We start from the raw sequence: 27,950 nt of genomic DNA, 5'->3' as shown, positions 1-27,950 counted from the left end.
GAGAGGCTTATGTCGGTGTAGCTAGGGCGACACAGTATCCGTGGAGACGCTGTGAGTTACCTACGTCGGCTGTTGGCTGTCATTCTTGTCAATTTCATGGCACCCTGCTGGAGCTGTGAAATGGCTAAGAAAACCAGGTTCCCAGCTTGGGCTGTCACCCTGGGGTAGGTGGGGTCTTAGAGCCTGGCTGCCGCCGGGCTCCCTGCTCCCAGACAGGCTGCTCCCGTCTCCCTGTTCCCCGCTAGGCTGCTGCCTGGACTCCTGGCTCCAGCTCCCTGCTCCGAGCTGGGCAGCTGCCCAGGTTCTGTTCCCTGCTGGGAGCCTGGCTGCACTGAGGCTCCAGGTTCCCTGCTGGGAGCCCGGCAGCCGCCTTGGGTTCCGGGTAGGGAGCTCCCTGCTGGGAGCCCGGCAGCCGCTCTTGGATAACATGATCGTGGGCAGGTCTTTACTGCTAATCCTTGTTAGACCAATTCTGAAAGTGTAGCTTAAAATGTCCCTTTGTTTGATCAAGCCCTGTCATCTCTCTAATGAGTCAATTGTTCTTCAGTATTTTACAGTATATAAATCAAAGAAAGAAGCACAGAGACCGTTGGGTTGGGGCTCTGACATCCACCTCTGTTCCATGTAAGTAGAAAATAGTTTCCTTTGAGTTATTAGTTTGGGGAAATTCCTTGACCAGTGTCTAACTGGCCTGCAGTGTCCAAGCCTCCAAGCACGGCACTTGATGTAAGATCTTTCCACTTTCACACTGGGACCAGCCCGGATTTTAGTCCCAGGTGACACTGGAGTGTATGTTGGCGCCCTTGCAGGCCTGTCCCTTACAGCTTGGATTTTTTTCTACACGTCCTTGTTGGAGTTGCCAGATGCAGGGACTGGGACCCCAGGGCCCCTGCTGGCGATGAAGTTTTGGAGTGGCCAGGATATCAGCCCTGCTTGCTGTATACTGCTAGTTGTAAATGCCAGGGCAAAATGGCAGAAGTGAGTTCTTGGAAGGGATTTGAATGAGCCATGGGGACGATTTAGTGAAGTGGTGTAGGGAGGGCCAGTAGTGTGCACGAATGCACAGCCGTGAGTGGGAGAAGGGAACAAAGGCTGGCAGCAGTGGTTCAGGGAGGGGAATGAGTGATAGAGCCTGGAGTGCGCAGATGAGGAGTTGAACTGGATCCACAGGCACTGGGGATCCAGTGGCGGGATTGTAACCAGTGTAATTCTTGTGGAAGCTAATTCCTTTGAGGCACCTTGGATCCTATTGCAGATCTCTAACACCTAGTGGGGGTGTCAGGTTTGCCCCTGAAAAGCCTGGGCCCTCCTCAAACTTGGGAGACTCTTCAGGCCCCCAGGGAAAGGTTGGGTGCTAGTTGGGGTGGGGATGTTCATTTCAATGGAACCTGCCTTGAAGTAGAGAAGCATCTTCAGTCTCCTATGACTTCCCCTCTAGAGCTTCCTGTGACTTTATTATAGGTCATTTGTTTAATCTGATTAGCCTTGTTACATGGGGAGGGGGAGGAGGGAGCTTGCTGAGACACTTGCTGAGCTGTGCGTAATGTGCTTTGGGGAAGGGCAGCTTGAAGAAATAGGAATGTTACAATCCGACTTAGTATATTCTCCCAGTGTATTGTCATTCCCCACCTTCGACTGCTCTGTTAAACAGCTGCAATGTCATCTCCCAGCCCCAAGAGAGAGCTGCATTTCAGTGGAGGGTGGAAAACCTCTGTGAACCCCCACATCGACCTCGGGGGATTTGATAACCAAGGGGGAAAGGGACTAGAGCAGTGCAAAGTATAAGGGAGCTGCCCTTGGCAAGGACAAATGAGATTCCCTTGCGGCGCTGGGTGGGCATCTGAAGCTGCTCAGCGTGCTCATTCCTTTTCAAATGGAAACGAACTCTTTAACTAGGGCTGAGGAAGTCAGGCCTGGGCTGTGCATAGGTTTGGTACCAGTTCTATTATGGTTGAGGGGAGACTTTTTTTTTAAAACTGATTCCAGTCAAAGCAGCAAAACATCTAGTGCCCACAGCAGCATTGGTATAAAGGTGCCTTATAATGGTCTAACTTGCTCTCATTCCTGTACAGAAATAAGCATATAGCTCAAGAAGGCACCTTTGTACTAACAGCCCCCACCCTAAGGGGGTTGTGCTGTGTTAGCCCTACTGGGATGAAGTGTTTCCAATCTATGGGAGCAGACAAGTCCTTAAGGGCCTGACTTTCCTCTTCAGCGTGCAAGGGTCTCACTCCTGGGTTTTCACTTGTGTGCTGTCTGTGCTCTCCGCCCAGGCTTGCATGTTACACTTTGACTGACTATCTAGGGGGAAACTGCAAGGCACAAGGTTGACACAACTCATCAATCCCGTCACTTTCAGGAGCACTGAACTCACCCCCCACAAGTACTGTGCTCTAGCTGCGTGCAGTGCTGGCCCTGCGTCCTGGCTACCGCACAACCTAGTGAAAAATACCCCTCCAGACTAGTTGTAAACACTCATTGTGCCCTTTTGAGAATACCCTTTCAAGGCAGAAAGGTTCTCACCTCTCCAGTGGCTGCTGGCTTTAATGAGGGATTTCTTGCATGGGTAAAGGTACTGTGCATGTGGACAACTTTGTGGATGGAAGCTGTTTGTGTTCTTCCTAATTTATTTTAGCATGAGCTTTCGTGAGCTGCAGCTCACTTCTTCGGATGCAGCTCACGCTAAAATAAATTCCTTAGTCTTTAAGGTGCCACAAGTACTCCTGTTCTTTTTGCGGATACAGACTAACACGGCTGCTACTCTGAAACCTGTGTTCTTCCTGTTTGCAGTGCATCTAATCTATGGGCCCTTGGATCCTGTGAATCCATATCCAGAGTTTCTTCAGCTCTACAGGTAAGCCACATTTTAAGCACAGCTAGAGCCTGACTTTTGATGCCGTGGCTGCTTCATTGAAAGCACTGGAAGTCACGGGTTGCTGCAGTAGTTTCAGCACTTCTCAGAACACCACTCATTTTAGATGACTTGAGTTTAGGATCTGAACTAATCATCTATTTGAAAATGACAGCGTTAGACTTTTTTCATTTCTGTATGAGATCATTAAACTTTTCAGAGTGTTTCAGTATGTAACGAGGAATAACTGGAAATCTCCCTCTGCTGAATGTGAATTTGTAAAGGGAATTTAAGTTAGTTTGGAAGAATCTGTCAAGAGCAGATGAGAGTTCCAGTCTGGTGTGGATTCAGTTAAGGAATAGGTTTGGGGTAAACTATAGTCTCAGCAGGATCTTCAATGTGTAATTGATCTAAGGGCTAGGATTGTTCCAGCCCTCCCTATTAATGATTAAGTAAAACATACCTGAAAAGTGCAAGACCTTTGCTATCAATTGACGGAGCAGCTCTCTTCCTGGGGTTGTTTCTGGCAGTGGAAGCTTTAGTTGGCTCTCACTCAGTCTAAGGAGCATCTCACTACACTAGAACCCATAGGTGTATCATCACACTACACCCCAGACTGTAAGGCAGTGGGTCTCAACCGGGCGTATACGTACCGACACAGAGGTCTTCTGGGGGTAGATCAACTCATCTAGATATTGGCCTAGTTTTACAACAGGCTTCATAAAAAGCACTAGCGAAGTGAGTACAAACTAGGGCTGTTGATTAATCGCAGTTAACTCATGATTAACTCAAATAAATTAATCATGATTAATTGCAGTTTTAATTGCACTGTTAAACAATAGAATAACCACTGAAATTTATTAAATATTTTGGATGTTTTCTACATTTTTAAATATTGATTTCAATTACAATACAGAATAAAGTGTACAGTGCTCATTTTTATTACAAATATTTGCAATGTAAAAAATTTTTTCAATCCACCTAATACTGTAGTGCAATCTCTTTATCATGAAAGTTGAACTTAAACATAGACTGATGTACAAAAAAACTGCATTAAAAAACAAAACAATTTAAAACTTTAGAGCCTACTTCCGCCAATCGCTCAGACAAACAAGTTTGTTTACATTTGCAAAAGATAATGCTGCCTTCTTGTTTACAGTGTCACCTGAAAGTGAGAACAGTCATGTGCATGGCACTGTTGTAGCCAGCGTTGCAAGATATTTACATGTCAAATGCACTAAAGATTCATGCATCCATGCTGATGACAGGTTCTATTTGATGACGATTCAAAGCAATGTGGACCAACGCATGTTCATTTTCATCATTGGAGTCAGATGCCACCTGCAAAGGTTGATTTTCTTTTTTGGTGGTTTGGGTTCTGTAGTTTCCACATTGGAGTGTTGCTCTTTTAAGACTTCTGAAAGCATGCTCCACACCACGTTCCTCTCAGATTTTAGAAGGCGCTTCAGAGTCTTAAACCTTGGGTCGAGTGCTGTAGTTATCTATAGAAATCTCACATTGGTGCCTTCTTTCCGTTTTATCAAATCTGCAGTGAAAATGTTCTTAAAACTAACAACATGTGCTGGGTCATCATCCGAGACTGCTATAACATAACATATATGGCAGAATGCAGGTAAAACAGAGCAGGAGACATACAATTTGCCCCCAAGGAGTTCAGTCACTAAGTAATTAACACTTTTTTAACGAGCATCATTAGCATGGAAGCATGTCCTCTGGAATGGTGGCTGAAGCATGAAGGGGCATACGACTGTTGAGCATATCTGGCATGTAAATACCTTGCAACGCTGGCTACGAAGTACCGTGCGAATGCCTGTTCTCACTTTCTGGTGACGTAAATAGGAAGAGGGCAGCATTATCTCCTGTAAATGTAAACAAACTTGTTTGTCTTAGCGAGTGGCTGAACAAGAAGTAGGACTGAATGGACTTGTAGGCTCTAAAGTTTTACACTGTTTTGTTTAGTTCACTTATGTAACAAAATCTACATTTGTAAATTGCACTTTCACAATAGAGAATGCACTACAGTACTTGTATGAGGTGAACTGAAAAATACTATTTCTTTTATCATTTTTACAGTGCAAATAGAAGAAAGTGAGCACTGCACACTTTGTATTCTGTATTGTAATTGAAATCAATATTTAAAAATGTAGAAAACATCCAAAAATATTTAAAGAAATGGTATTCTATTGTTTAACAGTGCGATTAATCACAATTTTTTTAATTGCTTGACAACCCTAGTACAAACTAAAATTTAATGCAGACAATGACTTGTTTATACATCTCTACTAGACACTGAAATGTCAGTATTTATATTCCAATTCATTTTTTTTTTGACACAGTGCCTGGCAGTAGGGATATAAAAGCATGCAGACTAAGTGGGTGATAATGTAATGCCCATGCTAATGGAGGTCCCCCCTTTGGTTAAGAATGGCCACACAGGATCACAAGAGATCTTATTGCAGTTGTAGGGACCACTCCACCTCTTGGAGCAGCCTTGAAGCTTAGTCTGATTACTTGTCTACTCCACTCCCTGTACTTCAGATTTAGTGCCTGCCTCCCCATGGAGCATGCAGTTACCAGTTGTTGCATTCTTTCAACAGGAAAGTGCTTCCTATGTCTACTGTCTCTGTTCTGGATGACCACATTAGCCACTATCCACAGCTTGAAGATCCTACAGGCTTCCTGAATGCATATTTGAACTTCATCAACTCCTTCTGAGCAGCAAGGTGGTCTTTCCCTCTCATGCTTTGGCTCAGTGGTGTCTACTGTATGAGCCAGGGTGCTTTCATTTCCAGATCTGACACTTCACTTTCCTGTTCTGTGCAGAGTGATCTTTGGGTATGTTAGACTGCTGCATACGCGTAAGGAATTGAACCTTTGAACACTGGGAAGGATTAACCTAAAGGGAGGCATGAAAGACAATGTGCACATCCAAGGGAAGTTAGGGGATACTGATAGCAGTTCTGGCCCTGGGCTGACTTCCTAGGCCGGAGGGCACAGTTGGGAACTAGTGGTGAGGGAGAGGTAGGTCACTGCTAATCATGCTATTCCAAGACTCCTTCCCTGTCCTTGTGGCCAGAAGAAGCCCAGCCTATCCCAGGAAGCCAGAACCCCATTTGCAACCACATGCCATTTAGTTTGTTTCCAGAACAGTAGCTCTTTCTCTTCTCTGAAAGTGCATTTAACTGAGCTACTGTCTAGACAAGTTTTAAAATGGGAAAATACCTACATTATAAAGATGTGAACTAGTAATTAGTTGTCAGGCCTTGTTACCTAATTCTTCATTTGAAGGGCTTGTCTACACATTGACTATGCTGCTCTAGTTAGGGCAGCAAAATCCCCTTTGTGTGAATAGTTATACTGTGGTGAGAGTGCTCAGCTTGGCAGAACTGTCTACAGAAGGGCTTTTACTGGCACAGCATCTCCCCTGACTAACCCTGTTGTACCAGTAAAATGTAAGCGTGGAACAGTCCTAAAAGGCAAGTTTCCTTCACCACCTAACCTCTGTTATTAGTACTCAACTCCATAATGCAATAACAAGGTGCAAATTAAGGTGCATTGTAGCCTCACCAGTGTGTCTTGGAAGAGATGTGCTCTACTGTACATACAGTGCCAGAATCAGCCTGAAGCATAAAGTCAAGAGGGCTCTTTACTTGAAGTGTTATTTTCAGAAGCTATGTGTATACTACACAATTTATAACAATCCTAAGACTGATTGCCAATATTAAAGCAATAACTATCCTTTATAATTCCCTGTGGTTTTAGGTATAAAAAACCTGAAGTACTGGCTCTGCTGCATACAGAGGCTTTATGTGACCTCATACTACGGAAAGTCTCTTTCCTAAAAAGTTGCAAGTTCTCCCCTTAAGAGGGACCATATTTAACTCAATTTTAGGCTAAAGGGTCAGAACTGAAGTCATGTCATACTTCTAAACTTTAGTTATTTGTTCCAACATTGAGGTTGTATGGCTTTCACACAGCACCAGAGGCAGAAACATTACAAAATTGATTGTAAAGCCAAGTTGGCAGGGGGACTGAGAACCACTGCTTTTTGCAACTGACCAGATTTCTAGTTTCTAGCATCCCATCAAGAGGAAAGGTTTCCAATAGGGGCTGCTTGTGCTGTACCAAACAGATTTATCAGTGGTCAACCCAGCTGGCAGAGTTATTCTCCCAGGTGATCAACAATACTATACTATGAGTTGCTATGGCAAAACTTTTAAAGATTCTATTTTATTAGCAACAATTCAACAACTTGAAACTGGAATGTTCAATGTTTATTTTCTGTTAATAAAAATCTGTTTTGACAAAAGTCTGATTCCAGTTTGTTTTTATCCCCAAACAAGTCTTGTAAGGTCCACAGATGCAATCGATCAGAGGAACATATAACTGATGACCAGGGTGGGGGTGAGACCCAGCATTAAGTGTATGTTACAGAGACCAGCCAGAGCTGCCATTACTGCAACCTCATACAAAATGACAAAATAAAAACTCCATGCAGAAAGTCAGACAGGACAGAGTCAGGCTGTTTGAGATCGTTGAGGTGAAATTCCCCTGCAGGTATTAAACTAGCATGACTTAGCCTACACAGGCCAAGATGACATCTACTGGTGTTTCATCCTTGCTCCTGACAGTCACCTGCATGGTCACTCCATCTCCTAATGCCAGCCTGGATCTCACCAGCACATCATAGCCACCTCTGTACACACCTGGGGACAAAGAGCAGGATTTTGCAGAGTAGATTAACAGTGAAATAGCTCTAGCAGTTACCCTTCAGTGACTTAAAGCCCGGCCTGTGAACCTGACAGCTGTACAGTCACAGCCTAGATAATGCAAGAATTAGTTAAGCTGCAGCCACCTAGAGAATGGAGCACATGCTTTCAGCCAAGTAACACGATTCAAACAGACACCTTCCTTAAAGACTGCTAGTGTCAAACAGATTCAGGTTTAAGATGCGTGACACAGTGGATTAAACACAGGGCTAGCACCTGAAGCCCAGGCCACTCCAAAGAGGCAGTGATCATTCCTGCTACGTGCCCATAAGCAGAGCTGCTCTGGGTTCCAAGCCAGAGCTGAGAAAGGAAGAGCCTGTTAGGACTCACTGTAGCCTTTCCTCCTACGGCTGTGCCCCTAGTGACATTAAAGCAACCCTGAAGAATTACCCTTTTTCCTAAGGGTTAGGGCTCCACGCACAGAACTATGGATTGTGTTCCAAACCCTATTTAATAGTCACTGTATATACAAACTCCCACGGAGCCACTAGGAATTCTGTACACAGAGCAGATACAGAATCTGAGCGCTTAGAACTGGATACTGTCGTTTTAATGCAATTTTGTATTTTACTGTTACTAGAATAAGACAGAGTAGAAATAAGCTGAGTCTTTCCAATTTCATGGATCCCCAAAATGTGCGAGGAACAGGCAGTGTGCTCACCAAATGCAACGGCCTGGAGTGCTAGGGCAGGATTTTAGTGAGCAAGAAGGTGCACTAGGAAACTGAGGAGTGCTCTGGGGTGTTCTGGCCTGCCCCTGGAAAGCCACTGGAGATGGGTAGGGAGCTTAGGTCCTTTCACAAAGGGGTTTAATACACGCGGCTGAGAAAAAGCAGCAAGGAAAGGTCTAGTCTGAGGTGCACCTAACAGCATCCTGTAAAGGCAACGTGCTGTTGTACATCGTTTGTAATCCAGTCTCTCTCAGTATTTGAAAACACAATCTCTTGGCCCCCGGGAAGTTGCAGTGTAATAAGTCTGTGTTGCAGAGGAGTATGGAAACAAACCCATCAGTGGTGGATGCTTACCAGCTAGATACAGCGTGTGGGAGTTTTTGTTCTCTGGCACTTTATCGGACCTCTCACATGGCTGCATGCCCAGGAACTTGATGATGTTACCGACAGCTTCTGCATTGAGGTTTAAAGAGAAAAAAAAAAAAGGTTATTTTCACATAGTCTGTTTACATTTTGATGCCTTGTTTCCTGTGAAACTTTAATTCACAGTTAGAGAACATGTTCTGAGCATGACTTCGGGTTTAACCAATCTAGCTCATGAACTGGAGTGCAAGGCCTCAGGGACCTGCCAACCTTTTCCCCCATCACAAATAGTTGCTGAAGAGTGCAACTTTCCCCCAAGCCACTAATTTTCAGAGGGGAGGTGCAGTTTCCAAACCCATCACTGAGGCACACAGCCATGCAACTGCCCCACTGGGTACTCAAATTTACCAGGTCCCAGAAGGATCTTTCTAAACTAGCATAAAAAGGTTTTCTGCCCGAACACCGCACACATTGTTTCCACAGCTGGGCAGAGTCCCGTCTGGGTTACCAGGGGGAGAAGGGATCATCTCACCATCAAGGGTTTTAATTGAACTGAGAGCAAAGGTTTCCTCTTTCTCAAAGTCATCGCCTACTTCCTCCCAGGCAGCTGCGAAGTTGGGCTTTAGGACCTTCTGAATATGGTCTGACACAGTTACCTCCAGATCTTCCAGCTGGCAGAGAAATGAGGAAGAATTTAGGCTGCATAGAATCACGCACAAAAGGATCTTCACCTTATGGTTCGTCTAACACTTGGAGCTGGAGGTGTAATTTCCATCTCGGGCAGACGTAGTCACGCTAGCTCAGATCGAGCTAGTGCACTAAAAACAGCAGTGCAGCCTCCGAGGCAGGGCCGAGTAGCTGCCTGAGTACATCCCTAGGGTCTCAGTTGGGACTGTACTCAGAGCGGGAAGCCTATCCCGATGCTCACACCACCACAGCAACACTTTATTTTTGCAACACTAGCTTGACCAGAGTTAACGCACATACATCTATGCAGCTGCAACTGTCACCTCCAGCTTGAAGTGCAGACACGTTTACAGAGCGGGGAGGAAGACAGCAGCATACAATATAGTTATGACTGGTACAGCTCCAGTACACTAGACTCATTTCACAGGATAGCTGCAGTTTAACCTGGGCATGAAGGCCCTAGAAAGTAGAGGCAAAGTAATGCTTACAGGATTTATTAGCAAGGCTTAAAACTTTTAAACAAATGTGAGTGAAATGAGCTCCCTAGTAGAGGTGCCATCCAAGAAGCATGCTCAATTACTACAACTGGAGGTCACGTTCTAGATCCTATGATAAATCTAGGGGAAGTTACCTTGCAAGAAGCCAACAGCACAAGGGAAGACTGAGGAGTTACTTTGTATCCCAACACATGCACCTTGCTGAACAGAGAGTTAAGCCACAGGCAGGGGCGGCTCTAGCGATTTCGCCGCCCCAAGCAGGGCGGCACGCCGCGGGGGGCGCTCTGCCGGTCGCCGGTCCTGCGGCTCCGTGGACCTCCCGTAGGCATGCCTGCGGATACTCCACCGAAGCCACGGGACCAGCGGACCCTCCGCAGGCACGCCTGCGGGAGGTCCACCGGAGCCTCCTGCCGCCCTCCCAACGACCGGCAGAGCGCCCCCCGCGGCATGCCGCCCCAAGCACGCGCTTGGCATGCTGGGGCCTGGAGCCACCCCTGGCCACAGGGAGCTTCTAAGCTAGAACGTAGACATGACCCAAGAAAGAGTGCAGGCAAACAAAGTCGGATGGGGAGGGTTGGACAGGGTCACACAAATGGAGTCACCGCACAAAGATTTGGCAGAAGCGAGGTTTTAGGAGGGATCTGAACAAGACAAAGGGTGAACAGCTGGAATGATTTTGGGACGTATTCCAGGCAGGAGGGTAGAAGAAAAGAGTGGGGGGCAGGGAAGACACAAAAGGAGACTACGGCAGAGCGATGAGAATCCCACAGGGACAGGAAGACACATACACTTTAGGTGCAGCAAACAAGAGTGAACTTACCACATATTCATCGTCATAGCCATCCTCCTCTGGCACCCCCGTGTTTGGGTTGCAGTCTCGGACTGTAAATTTCATTGTGCAGCTGAAAGTACAAGCGACTGGGAAAAGGGGAGAGAATCAAGAGCACGTAGTTTCTTTTGTCTAAACTGAGCGCTGAAGCTCTCCTTTCCCATAAAGGGAATAGCAATAGCACCATACTGATGATCTCCTCCCCAAATACAGATGTAGCAGGTTCCCCAGGTAGCCTGGGAATTAACACCACAATTTAAAGAGAGAGAGTTTATTGGGGAATTTTACACTACATTTAGGGTGAGGGAAGTTTCCCAGACAGGGAATATGCAGAAATTAAAGCATACTGGGACCAGCCAATGCCCTTTAAGACTTTGGAGTCAGATCAGATAGTTTGAATGAAAGTCAAACAACAGCCTCTTCTACCCTGGAAGAAAATTCTCTCAATCCCATACGTCAATATTTTAACCCAGTGTATGGGACCGAGAACTGCACTAGGAAAACATCTCAATCTCTTTTACACCTGGAGATACTGCGAGGCCCAACTTCCTGGCCATGTTTTCATCTGAATTTGAATTAGTGTTACGAGCCCTGTCACTACAATTCTATGTCTAATACATCTGATGAAAGAGGGGATGCTAATCTGGTTCATTACCTTATTGAACAATTAGAAAAACTGATTACATTCCGTTCATAAAACAAGGGAACAGGGGGTTGGGTGGAAATAAGGAATCAATTTGGGATGGTTATGTGAAAACATCTTGATAGAAAGACACAGCACATGTGTAAATAATTAACCTTGTATCATTTGTAATTTGTTAAACTGGTTTTCTTTCTGTTTGGAATGGGCCACATAGGGCATCACCACCATTTTGGGCACCAACAGGACAATGAGTGGAGCTAAGATGGGGGTGGGGCCTGTTATGCTGAGACATATGGTGACTGCATTGATCACAAACTTCTTTGAGAACAGGAGTGAACACACCATTGAATTAATGCAACAGTCAGGATGAGTTAACCAGAAGCCCTCCACCTAAGACTGGGGTTGTAAACAAACCCAGGAGTTCGGACAGAGGGCTTATACTGAGAAAAGTGAGTGAGTGAGTGAGAGAGAGAGCGCGCGCGCGCGCACAGAACACACAGAGAACAGACAGACCAGAGAGAGAGTGAGCGATGTAGCCATACGGAAGGAGCAGCTGAAAGCAAAGCATCCGACTCCGGAAAAAACCTGGGTAAAGGTTTGTGGGTCAGGGGGATGTGGGCAGGCTGAAAAGAGCGTTCTTGGTGCTGTGAGCAAAGGAAGCTGTTTCGTGCCATTTGATTCCTTCTGCATTCAGAGTTGTAGGGCTTTGTACATTCTTTGTAAATAAACAAAACTGTGGCAAAGAAATACTAGTCACAATTTCTACTCCCAGCATTCCCTAGGGCCCCAAACTCTGGCTAGCCACTCGGGTCAAAAAGGGGCAACATTAGGCTAATTCTGCTCCTGTGTTTAGTTTCAGGCAGTGTCCATATTTTCCAGTTTGCTGCTTTGATAACCTCAAGACAACAAGAAGGAAACAAACTCTGTTTCCCCTTGTTATTAACTGCATTGCTCCACCACCTTTTACATATTTTTCTTTCAATCATCTAGTGTAGTTATATGTATTTCAAAGTGTATATATTATTTCGACTAACTGTAGATCCTACACAAACACTGGTGACACTGACACTTGAAAACAAAAACTAAACAATGGTAGAATCTAACATACAAGACATACAAAATTAACACATAAATGCAAATCCTAAGCACCTTGCCAGTGTTTCTTTGAGAATTCATTCAAGTGGCCTACACATGCAAAACATTATCCTTCCATTTGGTACCTGCAGTGGGATCATCCTGGGGCAGTCGGACGAGAGTGTAACACATGCCCGGCTGGTTGTAAGAAAGGCTGGCTGCTGGGATAGAGCGAATCACATCGTACGCATCCGACGGTTCCATCTGCACAGTGACTCTCTCTAATAACTGGTCATTTAGGGTGTTTGTGCAGTCGAACTGCAAGAGCGAAGCATAGAAAGGAGGGGACTTGAGTGCAGCAAACACTTTTCTATTAAAGATTTTCTGAAATCAGCTACCATATTGCTGTAAACATGGAGAACATCCCACCTTATTACCAATCATGCCTCTGTGGTCCTGATGGCAGGGAGAACTCTACAGACTGACTCATGTCTCCTGCACTCTTGATTTTCAGGACAAGACTACTCTTCACTAGCCTAGAAGCAGAAGACTGGAGGTCTCCAGGTATCACAAATACTCAACTTGGTAACCACTATAGCTCCCACTAGGACAGGATGTTCTTCTCCAGCACACACAATGCATTTATGAAATACCCAGTCTCTGAAGAGTCCCTTTGGAACGCTAGCAAATGTACTTGTCTTACCTGGAAAACCATATGATTAGTGAACACGTGCTTAGTACAGCAAACAAAGTATTCTGTTTCTGCCTCTGTAAGCTGAACTGGCTCAGATGACTTGAATAAGGGACCCAAGCTCTTAAACTCGGGAATGGCAGCCAGTTGCTCTGCACAGAAACAGATGGACAGTGTTAGACACCTTTTGATGACAGATTTGAGAATCGCCTCCTTCCCTACCAGTGGTAAAACACTTGGCACATCCACACCTCCCTCCACTGGTCTTCGAGCATTAGAGCAGCGGTGCCCACACTTTTCCTCTCACATCCTCCATCCCCCCAGTAATGGCATGTGTCCACACCCTCCCGGGCCAGAAATGGAGTCACAGCTGGGCTGGAGGCTGGGAATGGAGCCACAGCCAGGGGCAGAGAGCGGGGGCCAGTGGCCGAGCTGCAACCAGGAGCGGGGCCACAGCTGGGGCCATAGCTACGACTGGGGGCTGGCAGGGGGGCAGGGCTGGAGCGGAGCTCCCTCCAGGCTCCCCTTCCCCCCCCCCATGAGGGCTGACCTGGGCCCTGCTGTGCCCCCTGAAACATCCCTCTGTACCTCCATAGGTGGGCATGCCCCACAGTTTGGGGACCACTGCACTGGAGACCCCACTGATCCCCCCCCTTCCCATACCTTGGAATATGTCGTGGCGGGACGGAGCAACTTTCTCAGGCTTGCTGGCCACTAGTGCAATTTCTGCAAGAAGAGAAGCAAAGATACTGTGTTGTAAAGCTCCTCAGACACTCATTTCAGGCCCCATTAAATCTTCCCTTACAGATTCACTAAGCAGTCATGTGTTCCACACATTTACTGCATGTTTCTCATCCAAATTTTTACATACACTAATCAAAGCATTGCCTCTTCTCCTCACAATCTGTGACCTCCCAAGAGAAGAGAGATTAATGAATAATGGTAACAGATCCCCCACCTTCAGTCAGGAATTAAACGCTGTTGCCATCACCAAACATATTAGGAATTCAGGTCTGACTTTGACTCCACGACTACTCCAGCTATGGTGCATAATACAGCAGCGGAGCTATGTTGTATGAATTACAGTATTGCATAAGACAGGCTACCATTTCTCATACGGCACCAGCTTACTATTTACTCCGTTCTCAGGAGACCATATCATTAATCCAATTCCAAATCATTCATTTCCCCCAGCCTCCAAGATCTAATGGACTGCACAAAAGAATTATATAAATGTTATTTCTAAAACACTGAGAGATCAGAAACGCGTTAAGCATGAAACAGAAAACTGGCAAAACCATTTGAAATATTTTTGGTTTATATAGCTCTTCTAATCCACAAAGATCCAGAAGCTGTTCATAAATGACACACACAGCAGCTCAGATATGCATGCGCCTCAGTGGTAGAAGGCAGCAGCAAACACTGCACTAGAGTAGGAGAGAAGACTCTGGGCCAAAGACATTGGGGCAGGCAAACCACATCTTCTTATGGAAAATGCCCTGCTCTCCAATGTCAAGGAGACGCAAACAGGACCTCATCAGACCCAACACACCAGGAGTTAAGTGGTATTAAATGTATCCGTCTCCAAAGGGTGATGGTTGTGCTGACCCCGCTGTGATTGGCGCATGCAACTTCAGGAAGTCCCCCAAGTATTGGGATCATAACCTTGATGCTTGGTCTATGAAGCCAGCCCCTTCTCTAGTAGGTGCTACTTAAAGGAAGCCTGAATATTACCTGCTTTCTGGTCAAAGATTGGTGCAGTAGCTAATGGAACTGTCTTCATGTCAAAAGGCTTGTCAGAAGGCTCCAGGGTGTACTGGTGCAGGGCCTTCTCCATCCCAGGAACGGAGACTGTCAACCCTGCAAAATACAGGGGATTAATACAAAGGGTGTCTGCTTCACATTAGAAACTACAAGGTCCAGGGAGGAAGCAGAACATACAGTGCTCACTACACTGAGTAAGAACGTAGGGCTGTCTACTTAACTGGAAGCTGCAGAACAGTCCCAGAGTTTGATCATCAGGCCTGTGTCTCAACTACCTCTCTTCTGAAACCACACGAGGAAAGCTTTAGAAAGAGCTTAAAGCTCCTCTACATCCTTTCAGTTGGTTTGTGTCAGTGAGTTGGATGCATGGAACAGCCTGGCGCAAATACAATCTGGGTTTAGTTTAAAAGAAGAAGGCAAAAAGCATTTTTAACCCCATGGTGAGCAGAGCACTGCAAATGCCTTCAGATGTTAAAGAGCTTAAAAAGTCTGCTCTGAACAACGCAATGACAGAAAACTGGTGCACAGAGGGCACCTGAGGACTGAGAGGGTTGACATGCAGTATGAATACATCCTCCTAGGAGTGGCAAATTGTTCTGCAAATACACTGTGTCTTAATAATAATAAATCCTTTGCGCATATAACATTTCATCCAGGGACCCCAAAGCACTTTACAGCCAATCACCAGTCCCCTCACCAAGGTCGCTGTTTCACCTTACTCGCGGTAAAATGGGGGATAAGGGCCTTGTCCAAAGTCACCCAGCACTGCTGTGCTGTGTGAAACAGAACCCAGGAGTCCTGACTACCACTGCCTATGCTCTAGCCACTAGACAATACTCCCTGCACAACTAAACATTATGTAGTATTCAGATACTTTACTCAGAAGTGTTAATGCACATAGATATATCTCCATATATTAAAAAACACTATCTCATAGAACTGGAAGAGACTTGAAAGATCATCAAGTCCAGTCCCCTGCCTTCACTAGCAGGACCAAGTACCATCCCTGACAGATTTTTTGCCCCAGATCCCTAAATGGCCCCCTCAAGGGGGCCACAATCACAATCCTGGGTTTAGCAGGCCAATGCTCAAACCACTGAGCTACCCCTCCCACATTCAGTTTGGCTCTGTTCATTCCAGGCATCCTGACTGAAGTGATCAAGGCTGCACTGGAAATGACTGCTATTTGTAATGGAATCAACCCAGAAGATGATACAACTGTAACATACAATAAGAAAAGTGAAGTTTTCTAGGATGAGCAGAGCTGCATTCACTTCCATTACCAACCATTAAAGATATAGGCAGCATTCAGTGCAATCTGTCTCTGCTGCAGCACGTTTAGGTAGAACGTTGCTCTGTCACGAACTTCGTCATCGCTGTCCATCATACACCTGTTTGGGGAATGAGAGCATTGGGGTCAAAATGGTTCAAAATCCAGCACTATGGAAGGAACTCTGCACTTGATACTGCAATGCTACCCTAACCCCTCTGATGGATTACCCGGGAAAAACCTTCACACAATATTATAGCAGTGATCTATGTAAATACTCCGTGCCATCCCCCATCTCTAAAATATTAAAATCCAAGTCTGTTTAGCATAGTAATTCACTCGGCTTCCTTGTGCACACAAGAGTCTTCTCCATTATGTATACGGCAGTCACTTAAAGCGTTCATACTCAAGTGCAACGTATCAAAGGAACTGAGGAGATCACCAATTGAGTTGTTACCCTGTAAACCTGGGTCAGGTTACATAAAAAGCATATCTGCAGCTACTGGGGTTACTGATTCTGACAGGAGTTTGTAGCTGAGGCCTGGCCTGACATGAATAATTAACACATGGAGGGAGGCCTCATTTTTTGGAAGATAGAATTAGGGACATAAATGAATCATCTGGTTGAAAACAGAATCTTTATGCTACATAAGATAAGTAAATAGGTCAGTAGGCTAAGTTGACGGAATGTTTGAGCCAGCTAAGATAAGAGGGAGAAGTCGCAGGGAATTATTTAATATGAAATAGATAACAAGTCATGGAGAGATGAGGTAAAGAGGAAGTCAAACCATGGTCAATGCGTGGACAACACATGGTGACAGGGACTGGTTCCTGCAAAGTAATCAAGCCAATCAAAAAATGTGTGATGCAACGTGATGTGTAATGAATAAAAAGGGAGAAGGTTTCTGCATAACTCTGGAGCTGTGATGTACCCTGCATCCATCCCCACTGCGTTTGAGTCTGGTCAACTCAGCATAGCACTGCTGTATGCCAAACAATGATATCTGAGAGATGAAGGCTGCAGTCAAACTGAGTTCTTGGGAAGCCGAGCAGAAAGAGGTCTTGGAGGGAATCCCAACAGGGTTTTAAAAAGCTTTATTGTCAAAGACATGAACCAAATCAGAGGGCACAGAAAGGGGACACATACATCAACATGGCCATCAAGTCATCTTTTAGGAATTCAGTTCTAGGTAGATTATGATTACTACTATATACACATGGTACCTTTCACCCCACAAGACCGCAAAGCACATTCATTACCCATTGAATTGCAGCCCACCACTGAAGTGAAACATGGCAATTGTTTTAAAATGCACAGCAGTGCTACATACGTGTAGGTGACTGTCTCCAAGTACAACTGACTGTATAGAGAATAGTAAGGAGGCTGGATGGTTTTACTGGAAATTGCACAGGACTGAGAGCCTGGAACACCTGAGTTCCAATCCCAACAGTCACTATTTGGCCTTGGGCATGTTACTTAATCTAACAGTAAAGTGAGTTAATACCTATTGCTTCATGGGGCACGAGAGCAAAAACATTTGTAAGTCACCCCCTAGGTGTACTACCCACAATGGAATGTTTTAAACACACTCACTTTTCATAAAAGAACCACAAGTTTACATGACTCCAAATGGTCAGGACCTGTTTTGAGAGTCACTCAAAACACTACAACTTTGGTGTCCCGGTGTTCCCTAGCACCAGGAGTGACTCAAAGGGAATAATGCCACCTACTGACTCCATCTCCTGTTCAGCATATTGGTTCACTTCTATTCAACTACTGACTTGGCCTGACCCTATTTAGAGTATTAAAGAACAAAGCACATACACTGGCATTAACTCTGCTCACCTCTGCAAAAGCACCAGGATGCTTGGAAGAAGGCTCTCGTTCTGGGCCCCAAACTTCGCTAATGCACTCACAGCAGCTGGACGAGAAGACAAAGGGGTAGGAAAGGTGTTCAGTCTGTAGCCAGACGTCTATTCCAAAACACGCACGGAGGATTTTTAAAGCAAGCATGTATGCGATTGTCCTGAAGCTACAATCAGGGAGCTACAATCTGTGCCTCACCAATTGTAGACTCTCACACAAATGGAGAAACTGCCTTTTAACTCTATTTAAAGGATGTTTCTTCAGTACTAAAAGGCACCTGGCCAAGAACCCTGGGGCCTGTCCTTCAGTAACAGAAGAGGGACAGGATGGGTAGCACCAGTACAATCTTCCTCTGCATCATACCCCACCACACCACTTTGCCTCAAACCAGTTCTGGACGAATTATCTAGCAGTGAGGATAGTTCAGTCTCCCTAGCACATTCCAATCCTTGGCAGTTCTGGCACTTGCTGTCATGGGTGCAAATACACACGTGCCCATTAGAAAGTACACTGAAGCAAGCTCATTTTCCATAGGTGGCAGTGACTTTCCTTGCTACTGACATGGGCCACCAGATTGGAATCAATGACTTCAAGATGAAAGGCTCTGTATCCCAATGCCTATCCCCTAACGCAGCCAGTCCGAGCTAATAAAGAAAAACCAACTTAATTTGACTTCAACTCTGGCTTTGAGGGAGCTTTATATATGCAAAGGGGAGAATTTAGCTCTTTATTAAATTTCACTTTTGAAGATTCTGATAGAAAGATCTGTGGCTACTATGCTGAAGTTTCTGTACAACAGGTCTGTGTTGGGGTGTCCAACCCACACAAGGCTTAATGGGGTGATGGTCGCTAGCTGGGTCAATTAACTGCCCAGGCTGCACCTGGAGGAGGAACCAGGGAGCAGGGAATCAGACAGGAGCTGAAAGCAGAAAGGGGCTGAAGGGGGGTAGTCTGCAGTCACTCCCATGGTGAAGGGAGGTGTTTTGGGGGCTATACAGAGTAGCCTACAGTCACTCCCTGGGAGGAGGGAGTTTGGGTTGGCAAACCCAGGGAAGGGGGAGAGCCAGAAAGGTAGGAAAAGCTCAGGGGCAATGCAGCAAGGTATGGGTTAGGGCCGACCTTGGCTGCTGCTGAGACAGCCCCTGAGCTGGAACTGGCGTAGACAGCGGGCCCAGGTTCCCCTGCCAGCCACTGAGGGAGTGGCACTAAGAGGCAGTGAATGGGAAGACTGCCCAGGATTGCTGGAGAAAGACTTTGGTATCCCAGAAGGGGAAAACACGTGAAGTGACCTGGCTGGAGGGCTGAGTCATGAAGAGGCAGCAGCCGCCCATGGAGCGAGAGTGGGGCTGCAGACCCAGAGAGAGAGGCAGAGGATGGCATGCAAATTGCAGGTAGGGGCGTCAACCAGGCAAGCTATTCCCCAGAGTGACCAAGAAGAGGCGCCATTCTAGCAATGAGTGGCGCACCCCGTGACAAGGTCTTTATGGCTCCCATCGGATGCTGCGTATCTGGTCCCAGGCCACAGTGCTAAAACAATGGCACTCAGAAGAACAGGATTCAATACAATACAATCTGTTTCACAACAGAAATGTAAGCTCAATTTTAATTCCCCTTCCTAACATACTAACTCCTCTACTGGCTCAGAGTGAGGTGATCTAAGGGGTAGGAGTATACTCCACTCTGATCTGATTGTGGAGAGGGGAAGGTCAACTGCCTTTAAAAACACAGTCTAAAGATTCTCTGTGGGGGGGAAGGAGTGCAACAGATTTCAGAGGAGAGTTCTTAAAAGAAAAATCACTTTTCCATAGAAACAAGAGACATATACTTCAAGTCCTGAATAGCGTGGCTTTTACGATGCCAAGTCTGACCTGGACAGACTCATGCATCAACTCAAAAGAGTGGGTAACATTTCTCCTCCTTACTCATTGTCACTACTTTACCTTTGGCATCGATGCTCACAAGGGAAGAGCCAGAAGCTAACAGCTATATATAGCAGACGATGGTCATGCCCCTTAGAGTAGGAATATTTAGCATTCATGCTAACATGACATGAGATGAGTTAATGCAAACAGCCAAGAGCAATCCAAGAGCAGGCACACTGGGAGAGTTATGGACTGTTCCTTTAGAGCACCCTCCCACCCCAGCACCTTGTTCCAGACCCCACGCGTGCACACATGAAGCCAACCAAGTATTGAACTGTGTCGCTTACCAGCTCTCACTGCTTCGTTCTCCAGAACTACCCTGTTGAAGATGAAGCGGATGTACTTGGATGGGGTCGGGGTCCTGGGCCCTTCTTTGCCCAACAGGTGGAGTATCTTTGTGGCTAGGACAGTGTGTTCACAATCCTCAATGAACTCACAGAGGTGAGCCAAGCCTGGTTCCTTACTCTCAGGATTCTCCTCGATAATGCTGATTATACAGTCCACAATGGCTCGCTTGTACTCAAAGCCACCCTAGGAGGGAAAAGCAAAGGATGCTCACCCTGCAGGCGCTGCTCAGAAGGCAAACGCAGCCCTTCATTGTACAAGAACAGGTGCTCATTTGCCCTCACACTATGAATACAGTTTCCCTCCATTAAGGAAACAAAAGTGTTCATATACACACAGAATCAGAGGAGGAGGAAGAGGAGAAGGAGATGGGCTGGGTGTCCTCATAGGTCCTTCCCAGATCCCTGAGGCCAATGCAGGGTTGTTCTTGATAATACATTTTATAAATGTTTATCCAGGCCAATTTTTGATGTACCAAGCGATTATGTCGGCTGATCTGAAATGTGGCAAAGTCACATATCAGATAGCTCAGGAATCGAAATAAGGTCTTGTTCAGAAATATCAATCAAGCCCCACAGATGCTGTACAACCACCAAAGGAAAACACTAAAAACATACGATTGCCCCTGTATCACCACAACTACATGCTAGTAACTACATAAGAAAGGCTTTAAACCTACATCATCCCTGAGCATGTTGGAGAGGAAGGTCATCATCACACTGTGTTTCCGTGGGTATTTCTGGCACAGGGCACTGATGGCCTGCACTACCACCACCTGCAAGACAGAAGAGGACACAGGACTTTAGTATCATGCATTAAATTCTCTATGAGACGTAAGGAGCATCTTGCAGACACATCACCTCAAGCTGTGATCTTGCCAGATATAAGCTCAGCATTCAGACAGGAAAAGCTAGGTGCTAGCGATTCAGAAGGTGGCACTCTGACCTCCAGCTGGGTACTGAGCCAATGTGCTAGCCTGATGCTGGGCACTGTGATGCTGGAGAAGCTGTTTTGAGTTGTATGTCATAGGCCTCCCCACTTAGTAATGGGAGATCCTAGAATGCTTTTGGCAAGGGCAGGAGTGATTTTCTAAGAGCCTGGCCCAATTCCAGTTTGGGTAATTGTGTTGTGATATACACATTCCCTCTGCAGTTTCAAGTGCATCTAACATTCATTCCCTCCTGTCTTACAATGAACAATGATTACATAGGTTTGTTGTTCATAGGTAGACAGTTGCCACATCTCAGCAACTACGTGTGAGTGTGAGTGTGAGAGAGAAGAATTGCTGTATCATTATAGTGTGTCCCCTCCGGTGCCCCATGGGGACAAAATTAACCAATGATGTTAAGAGGTGCATCTCCTGCAGATCTCTGCCTCATTCTGGGGTCCAGAGGAACAGTATGTTGTTATGCTATTAAAGACTGATCGGAAGTACACAGGGGAAAGAGGTTAGAATGTGTCAGCAGCCTTCATTTTGGTATTTCCTGACTGTCAAATGACCAGCCTTAGTATGTTTTTTCTGGAATTTGATATAGTTTAGAGCCCGTGTGAACTATCAGACTGCCAAGTGTGCTGTGGTACACCTGGGTCAAATGTGCTGGATATACATGAGGATCATTATCAAAACCCTTCCTCCCACAAGACAGTTACAATCGACAGTTCCTTGCTACAGTGGTGCTTAGAGTGCATTGCAGTTCAGTCAACAGCAGACAGAGTTTCTTATCCCATAGGATCTTTGGGAAAAAGGAAGAGAAGCAGAAAGGTGGCCCTCTGCTGTTAACAGACTATATCTCAAGAAATGCCAGCTGGCTTCATGGTACAAGGCTAAATGACTGAAGGCTTCTCTGCAACTGGAAAAGCTTCACAAAACAGGAGGAGGAAAATCTGCAATAGTAAAGGTCAAAGGCCTCCCATGCCTCACCTTAAACTCATCTGATATTTCTGACACAAAGGAGGAGATCTGTTTCATGAGCCTGTCTACGCTGCTCTCGCTCCCTGTTTTCAGGAGTGTGGTGATGGCCAGAGTAGCAATGCTGCGGTTTGAGTCAGTAATCAGGTTTTCCAGGTCCAGGTTGCAGGCAGTTACTGCGGATGGGTGCTTCATGGCCACCTGGAAAGAAAGTAAATCTGGCAATAATATCCTAGAGCAAGGATCAGAACATCTGCTTTCTGTTCATTCATCAGGGCCTAGTGCTTACAGAACAAACTGGCCACATACATATTGGCCATGGCTGTCAGCAGGGACCACACCAGAGACCCCTTTGAGCTTCAAACACACAGGTCTCAGGCTCTTGCTTGAGCTACAGAAATAACTCCTTTATCTGTAAATAGCAGGTAGTTATAATTAGCGGAGCCAGCAGTAGAAGGAGACATAGTTACATGTCCTACACCAGTGCAGGACACTTGGAAGGGCTGGTTGGTGTTGTAAGCACTGGCGTTGCTCTATTTATGTGTTCCTACCCTTTGCAGTTCACCAGCTTGAAATCAGGTCAGATTACTGTTTTACTCACCCCACACTCTTCCAATTCAGAAACTATATACAGGCAGCCAATCACGAGAGTTAGAGATTAATGCTTTGTACCCCAAACTTCAGAATCCCAACTTTCCTATGGTAGAAAGCACTGATTTACAGCCATAGCAGATCACAAGTTATACAGCTACAAGGTGTCATGAGTCCCTTGGTCCACAACTGAGCATCATTAGCCTGACTACTATCGGATAGCTTTTTGTTGTAGTGGAAGGCTGATCTGTCAGCATGGAGAGACTGCTCATACAGTAATCACATGACTAACAGCCCTACTTCCTTAGGAATCACCTTTCCGCATAGAAGTTTGGTTTCCTTCAATGCTTTGCTTTGCACACGAAGTTTTACACCTTAACACTTGTTTAAGAGCTATCAGAAACTCACCTTGTTAAGGGTCCTTACAGCTGCGTATCTCAAGACAGGTTTGGGAGAACTACAGAAGAGCTGCAACACTGAAAATAAAGCATTTAGATAAGTGACTTATAATGCAGGAGTTTACAGAGTAGTGTGTTTCAATAGACACTGGCTTTCAATGCTGCAAATCCAGACACTAACATGCCTGGGAGAAAGACCAATAATCCTTGTGACCAGGATACACTTCAAGAGCGCAGCAGAGAACTACCTCAGGTGACACACAAGGGGTAACAGGTTCTGGATGATGCAGGAGAACTACCACACTCCAGTACATTGAGAGTGAAACGCACAACACACAAGCATTACACAATTCAAGTTAGTTTCACCCACAGCAGATGCTGAGAGATACACCTCGAAGAAGCAGGAGCAACTAGAGAGAGAAGGATGTCCAGTGGTCCACACACATAGGTTGGCTCTACTGTTGGGGCATTTAAAGGTTCTAGTCAATTATGTATTGCTATCTATCTCCTCATACTGTTACATTCACCATCCATGAACAGTTTCCTAGTCTCCCAATCCAATTTAAATGTCACCTCCCAGCTTTCAGCTTATTTCAAAGACATGAACTCCAGGTGGTAGAATAGCTCATATCTACCAATCCACGCTCCTCAAAATCTTCCTCTCTCCCCTCCCCGCACCCTGGCTTCCCTCAGTCAGGGAGAGGATAAAGTATTCGGTCCCTTTTTGGTGACCAGTCTCTTGAACCTTCTCTCCAAAGCCCACAATAAGGTGCCACAAGTACTCCTGTTCTTTTTTCCAAAGCCCAAGTCATTTCCCATCCAATTGTTTCTAATTTAGGAGAGAGTCAGGAAAAATTATAGTTGCAGTTATGTGAGAGAAAATGTATTCTTATTAGTAGTTAATATTTTAATGTATAGGATAGCAGATGTTGCACTTCAATTTCTTGGTTCTGTGTTCTGCCACCTTGCCTATCCTTAGTCCTACAGTATGACAAACCAAACATACCCTGATCTCCTTCACCTTTAAAATGTGTTAGCCAACAAATATTGTAGCAATAAAGTATTTCCAGAACATCCCAGCAGCAGAGGGCACAAAGGGTTCATTCCTTGACTGACCTGACACAGCAGGGGCCAGCTCCCTTGGTGTGCAGTTTGGAAGATGGATGATTGCAGAGGCAGCTTCGTAAATAACCATCTCATGTTTATTTCGCAGACAGCTCTCAATGAAGTCAAACAATGGACTCTCGTGCCTGCCAGTGAAATGGAGCACACACAATTTCAAACAGAGGCACTCTTTATTTCTTAGTAATGTGATGAAATATTTATAAACAAGTTCTGCTGTGACACTACATGGATCTCTTATCTGGGGACAGATATGCAATCAGATTTTTTTTTTTTACGCTAAAGTTATAAGTTACAATATTGACTCTGCTAGAACGTGGCTCAAATCAGCCACATTACCATGTTTCCCCACTTGTAATACGAGACTAATTCTTGGATACCCAATAGCACACTATAGTATGGTTCTATTAGCTAGTACTTTAATCTCTAAATTTGTTCAAACACCCATTCAATCTTTAACAAGTCAGAAGGGATACATTTAGAAGAGAAACATTTGATATTTATTGTAGGTCACATCCAGTAAGCAACCATTTTCACTGATAAAAGTCCTTCAATCCAGAGTTTAAAGTCTTAAACACTACAACCTTTATTCTACTAGGATGAGAAATCAGAGATGGAAAGAGACCTCTGACCAACAAGTCCATCTCTCTGCCAGTACAGATAGATTCTTAATGGATGCTTTTATTGCTGTCTAGTCTTGTTTTAAGTGTCCCAAATAGCAGAGGCTCCCCATTCCCTTGGGAGACTCTGCCACAATGAAAAAGCACATGGTCAGGAAGATTTTTTTTGAAATTCAGTCTAATCTATCCCTTTACTCCTAGTTACACTCTGTTGTTACCCCAAGTTGTTTCTCTATTCTTAGTGTTTATACACCACCATATTTTTAGACGATTGATTCTCCTCTTACCCCTCTTCAGACTCTTTCAGAAGCCGGCTGGCAATTCGGATCAGCATGCAGTATGCAAATTGAGATTTCAGTCCAGATTTGGTGAATTTATTCAGCATCTTGGAAACTGCAAGGCGATCATTCTTTCTGAGGTGGTAAAGCAGCCCCAAAGCATGATACTACAAAATCAGAGGGAAAATATGATATACATATAAGGACAGTTCCTAACAAAACTAAACACCTTAAATACATGTTCCCTTAGGAAGGATTTGATATTACCACATTTTCTGAGTGCCACAAGTAATCAGACCAGTTATTTCCTAAAAGTAACTTGCCATCTTTATACGAAAACAAGTTACTCCCAGATGATTAGGACTACAGTTCCAGCTGTTCCCGCATGGTCCTTAAGGGGAAGGATGTCAGAACCAGATATTAGAGAGGGAGAGATCTATAAAACCAACCTATCCACAACCCTGACAGGGCTTGCCACTGGAACATCAAATGTACCCGTTTACAAAACCAGGCTGCATAGAAATAATACGTGCATTTCCAATGCACCTTCCATCTGAGGGATCCCAACTGCTTTACAAACATCAAATAACCCTGCAAATACCCTTGAGGCAGCTAAGTATTATCCCCATTTTACAGAGTGATTCCAAAGTGGGATTGCTTTATTTTGCCTTTTAATTACTGCCTAAGCTTCTTCTCCAGAATAGATTAATTTATATTAGGGTTGTCAAGCGATTAAAAAAAATGAATCATGATTAATCGCACTGTTAATAATAGAATACCATTTATTAAAATATTTTTGGATGTTTTCTACATTTTCAAATATATTATTTCAATTACAACACAGAACACAAAGTGCTCACTTTGTATTTATTTTTTATTACAAGTATTTGCACGGTAAAACACACAAAATAAATAGTATTTCAATTCACCAAATACAAGTACTGTAGTGAAATCTCTTTATCATGAAAGTCGAACTTACAAATGTAGAATGATGTACAAAAAAAATGCATTCAGAAATAAAACGTAAAATTGTAGAACTTGTAGGTCCACTCAGTTCTACTTCTTGTTCAGCCAATCGCTCAGACAAACAAGTTTGTTTACAATGCAGGAGATAATGCTGCCCGCTTCTTATTTACAATGTCATCTGAAAGTGAGAACAGGTGTTTTCATGGCACTGTTGTAGCCGGCGTTGCAAGATATTTATGTGCCAGATGCGCTAAAGATCCATATGACCCTTCATGCTTCAACCACCATTCCAAGGGACATGTGTCCATACTGACTATGGATTCTACTCAATAATGATCAAAAGCAGTGTGGACTGACGCATATTCATTTTCATTATCTGAGTCAGATGTCACCTGCAGATGACTGATTTTCTTTTTTGGTGGTTCAGGTTCTATAGTTTCCGCATCAGAGTGTTAAGACTTCTGAAAGCATATTGGACACCTCATCCCTCTCAGATTTTGGAAGGCACTTCAGAATCTTTAATTTTGGGTGCTGTAGGTATCTTTAGAAATCTCACATTGGTACCTTCTTTGTGTTTTGTGAAATCTGCAGTGAAAGTGTTCTTAAAATGAACAACATGTGCTGGGTCATCATCCGAGACACTTATAATATGTAATATATGGCAGAACATGGGTAACACAGAGCAGGGGATATACAATTCTCTTCCAAGGAGTTCAGTCACTAATTTAATTATTGCATTGTTTTTTTAATGAGTGTCATCAGCATGGAAGCATGGCCTATGGAATGGTGGCCGATGCATTAAGGGGCATATGAATGTTTAGCATATCTGGCACGTAAAAATACCTTGCAATGCTGGCTACAAAAGTGCCATGCAAATGCCTGTTCTCATTTTCTGGTGACACTGTAAATAAGAAGAGGGAAGCCTCATCTCCTGTAAATGTACACAAACTGGTCTGTCTTAGCGATTGGCTGAACAAGAAGAAGAACTGAGTGGACTTGTAGCTCTGAAGTTTTATATTGTTTTGTTTTTGAGAACAGTTATGTAACAACAACAAAGTCTACATTTGTAAGTTGCACTTTCAGGACAAAGACTGCACTACAGTACTTGTATGAGGTGAATTTAAAAATACTATTTCTTTTGTTTGTCATTTTACAGGGCAAATATTTGTAATAAAAATAATACACACTTTGATTTCAATTACAACACCAAATACAATATATATGAAAATGTAGAAAAAACATCCAAAATATTTAATAAATTTCAATCAGTATTCTATTGTTTAACAGTGCAATTAAAACTGTGATTAATTTTTTTGAGTTAATCACCTGAGTTAACTGCAATTAATCAACAGCCCTAATTTATATCAAGGCTTAATAAATAGCTGAATCTGGAAAATCACAAATCCAGTTGTAGATTTCTGTGTTTGGGTAAGGATCTAAATACCAACTGTTGTCAGCTCAATTATGCCCTAAACCTTCAATGATTATTTTTATATTTCCTAGGTCCCTCAGAGACTTATTTAAAAACTGTCCCTATACAAACACAGACTTAGGGTCTTTCCAATAGTCCTACAGTAAGTTTTCTTGACCAAAAACAAGAGATGTAGGGATTTTTTGGTTTGATCCACTGAAATTAATCCCTGAAGAGATTTCAAATTTAAAAACAAAACTCCTATCTGGACTGGTCACAAATTCAGCAAAATAAGATCCCAACCACCAGAGAAAATTAGTGGGAAAAAGGTAGCAGGATATACTAAACTGCACATATAATTAAGAAGCTAACGTTTTAAGTGTGGAGAAACA

General features: G+C 44.4%; 2 protein-coding genes across 9 annotated transcripts in view; one reads left to right on the top strand and one right to left on the bottom strand.

The window, feature by feature from the left end:
* Nucleotides 1-6,612, top strand: part of MEST — a 33,785-nt gene extending 27,173 nt beyond the window's left edge. For 5 of the 7 annotated variants that reach the window (XM_039519827.1, XM_039519830.1, XM_039519829.1 and 2 more), the window contains 3 exons: nt 548-624; nt 2,791-2,854; nt 5,470-6,612. In XM_039519827.1, coding sequence (XP_039375761.1) covers nt 548-624; nt 2,791-2,854; nt 5,470-5,587 — 259 coding nt within the window. In that variant the 3' untranslated portion in view covers nt 5,588-6,612. Of the gene's footprint in view, nt 1-547; nt 625-2,744; nt 2,855-4,010; nt 4,201-5,469 lie in introns of those variants that run through there. The other 2 variants (XR_005592623.1, XM_039519828.1) reach the window with 2 other exon arrangements.
* A 471-nt stretch (nt 6,613-7,083) lies between these two features.
* Nucleotides 7,084-27,950, bottom strand: part of COPG2 (COPI coat complex subunit gamma 2) — a 36,076-nt gene continuing 15,209 nt past the window's right edge. Inside the window, exons 9-25 of one of the 2 annotated variants that reach the window (XM_039519825.1) lie at nt 25,191-25,348; nt 24,278-24,411; nt 23,172-23,239; nt 22,185-22,373; nt 20,943-21,038; nt 20,601-20,759; nt 20,206-20,449; nt 17,976-18,051; nt 16,147-16,250; nt 14,830-14,955; nt 13,759-13,821; nt 13,108-13,247; nt 12,551-12,722; nt 10,679-10,776; nt 9,207-9,345; nt 8,666-8,764; nt 7,084-7,578 (exon numbers count right to left, since the gene is read on the bottom strand). In XM_039519825.1, coding sequence (XP_039375759.1) covers nt 7,448-7,578; nt 8,666-8,764; nt 9,207-9,345; nt 10,679-10,776; nt 12,551-12,722; nt 13,108-13,247; nt 13,759-13,821; nt 14,830-14,955; nt 16,147-16,250; nt 17,976-18,051; nt 20,206-20,449; nt 20,601-20,759; nt 20,943-21,038; nt 22,185-22,373; nt 23,172-23,239; nt 24,278-24,411; nt 25,191-25,348 — 2,196 coding nt within the window. In that variant the 3' untranslated portion in view covers nt 7,084-7,447. The remainder of the gene's footprint in view (nt 7,579-8,665; nt 8,765-9,206; nt 9,346-10,678; nt 10,777-12,550; nt 12,723-13,107; nt 13,248-13,758; nt 13,822-14,829; nt 14,956-16,146; nt 16,251-17,975; nt 18,052-20,205; nt 20,450-20,600; nt 20,760-20,942; nt 21,039-22,184; nt 22,374-23,171; nt 23,240-24,277; nt 24,412-25,190; nt 25,349-27,950) is intronic. The other variant, XM_039519826.1, reaches the window with a different exon arrangement.

This window comes from Mauremys reevesii, linkage group 1 (genome assembly GCF_016161935.1).
Source record: "Mauremys reevesii isolate NIE-2019 linkage group 1, ASM1616193v1, whole genome shotgun sequence".
NCBI classification, from domain to species: domain Eukaryota; kingdom Metazoa; phylum Chordata; order Testudines; family Geoemydidae; genus Mauremys; species Mauremys reevesii.
Note: the sequence above shows the minus strand (reverse complement) of the source record. Positions and strands in the feature narration are given on the sequence as shown.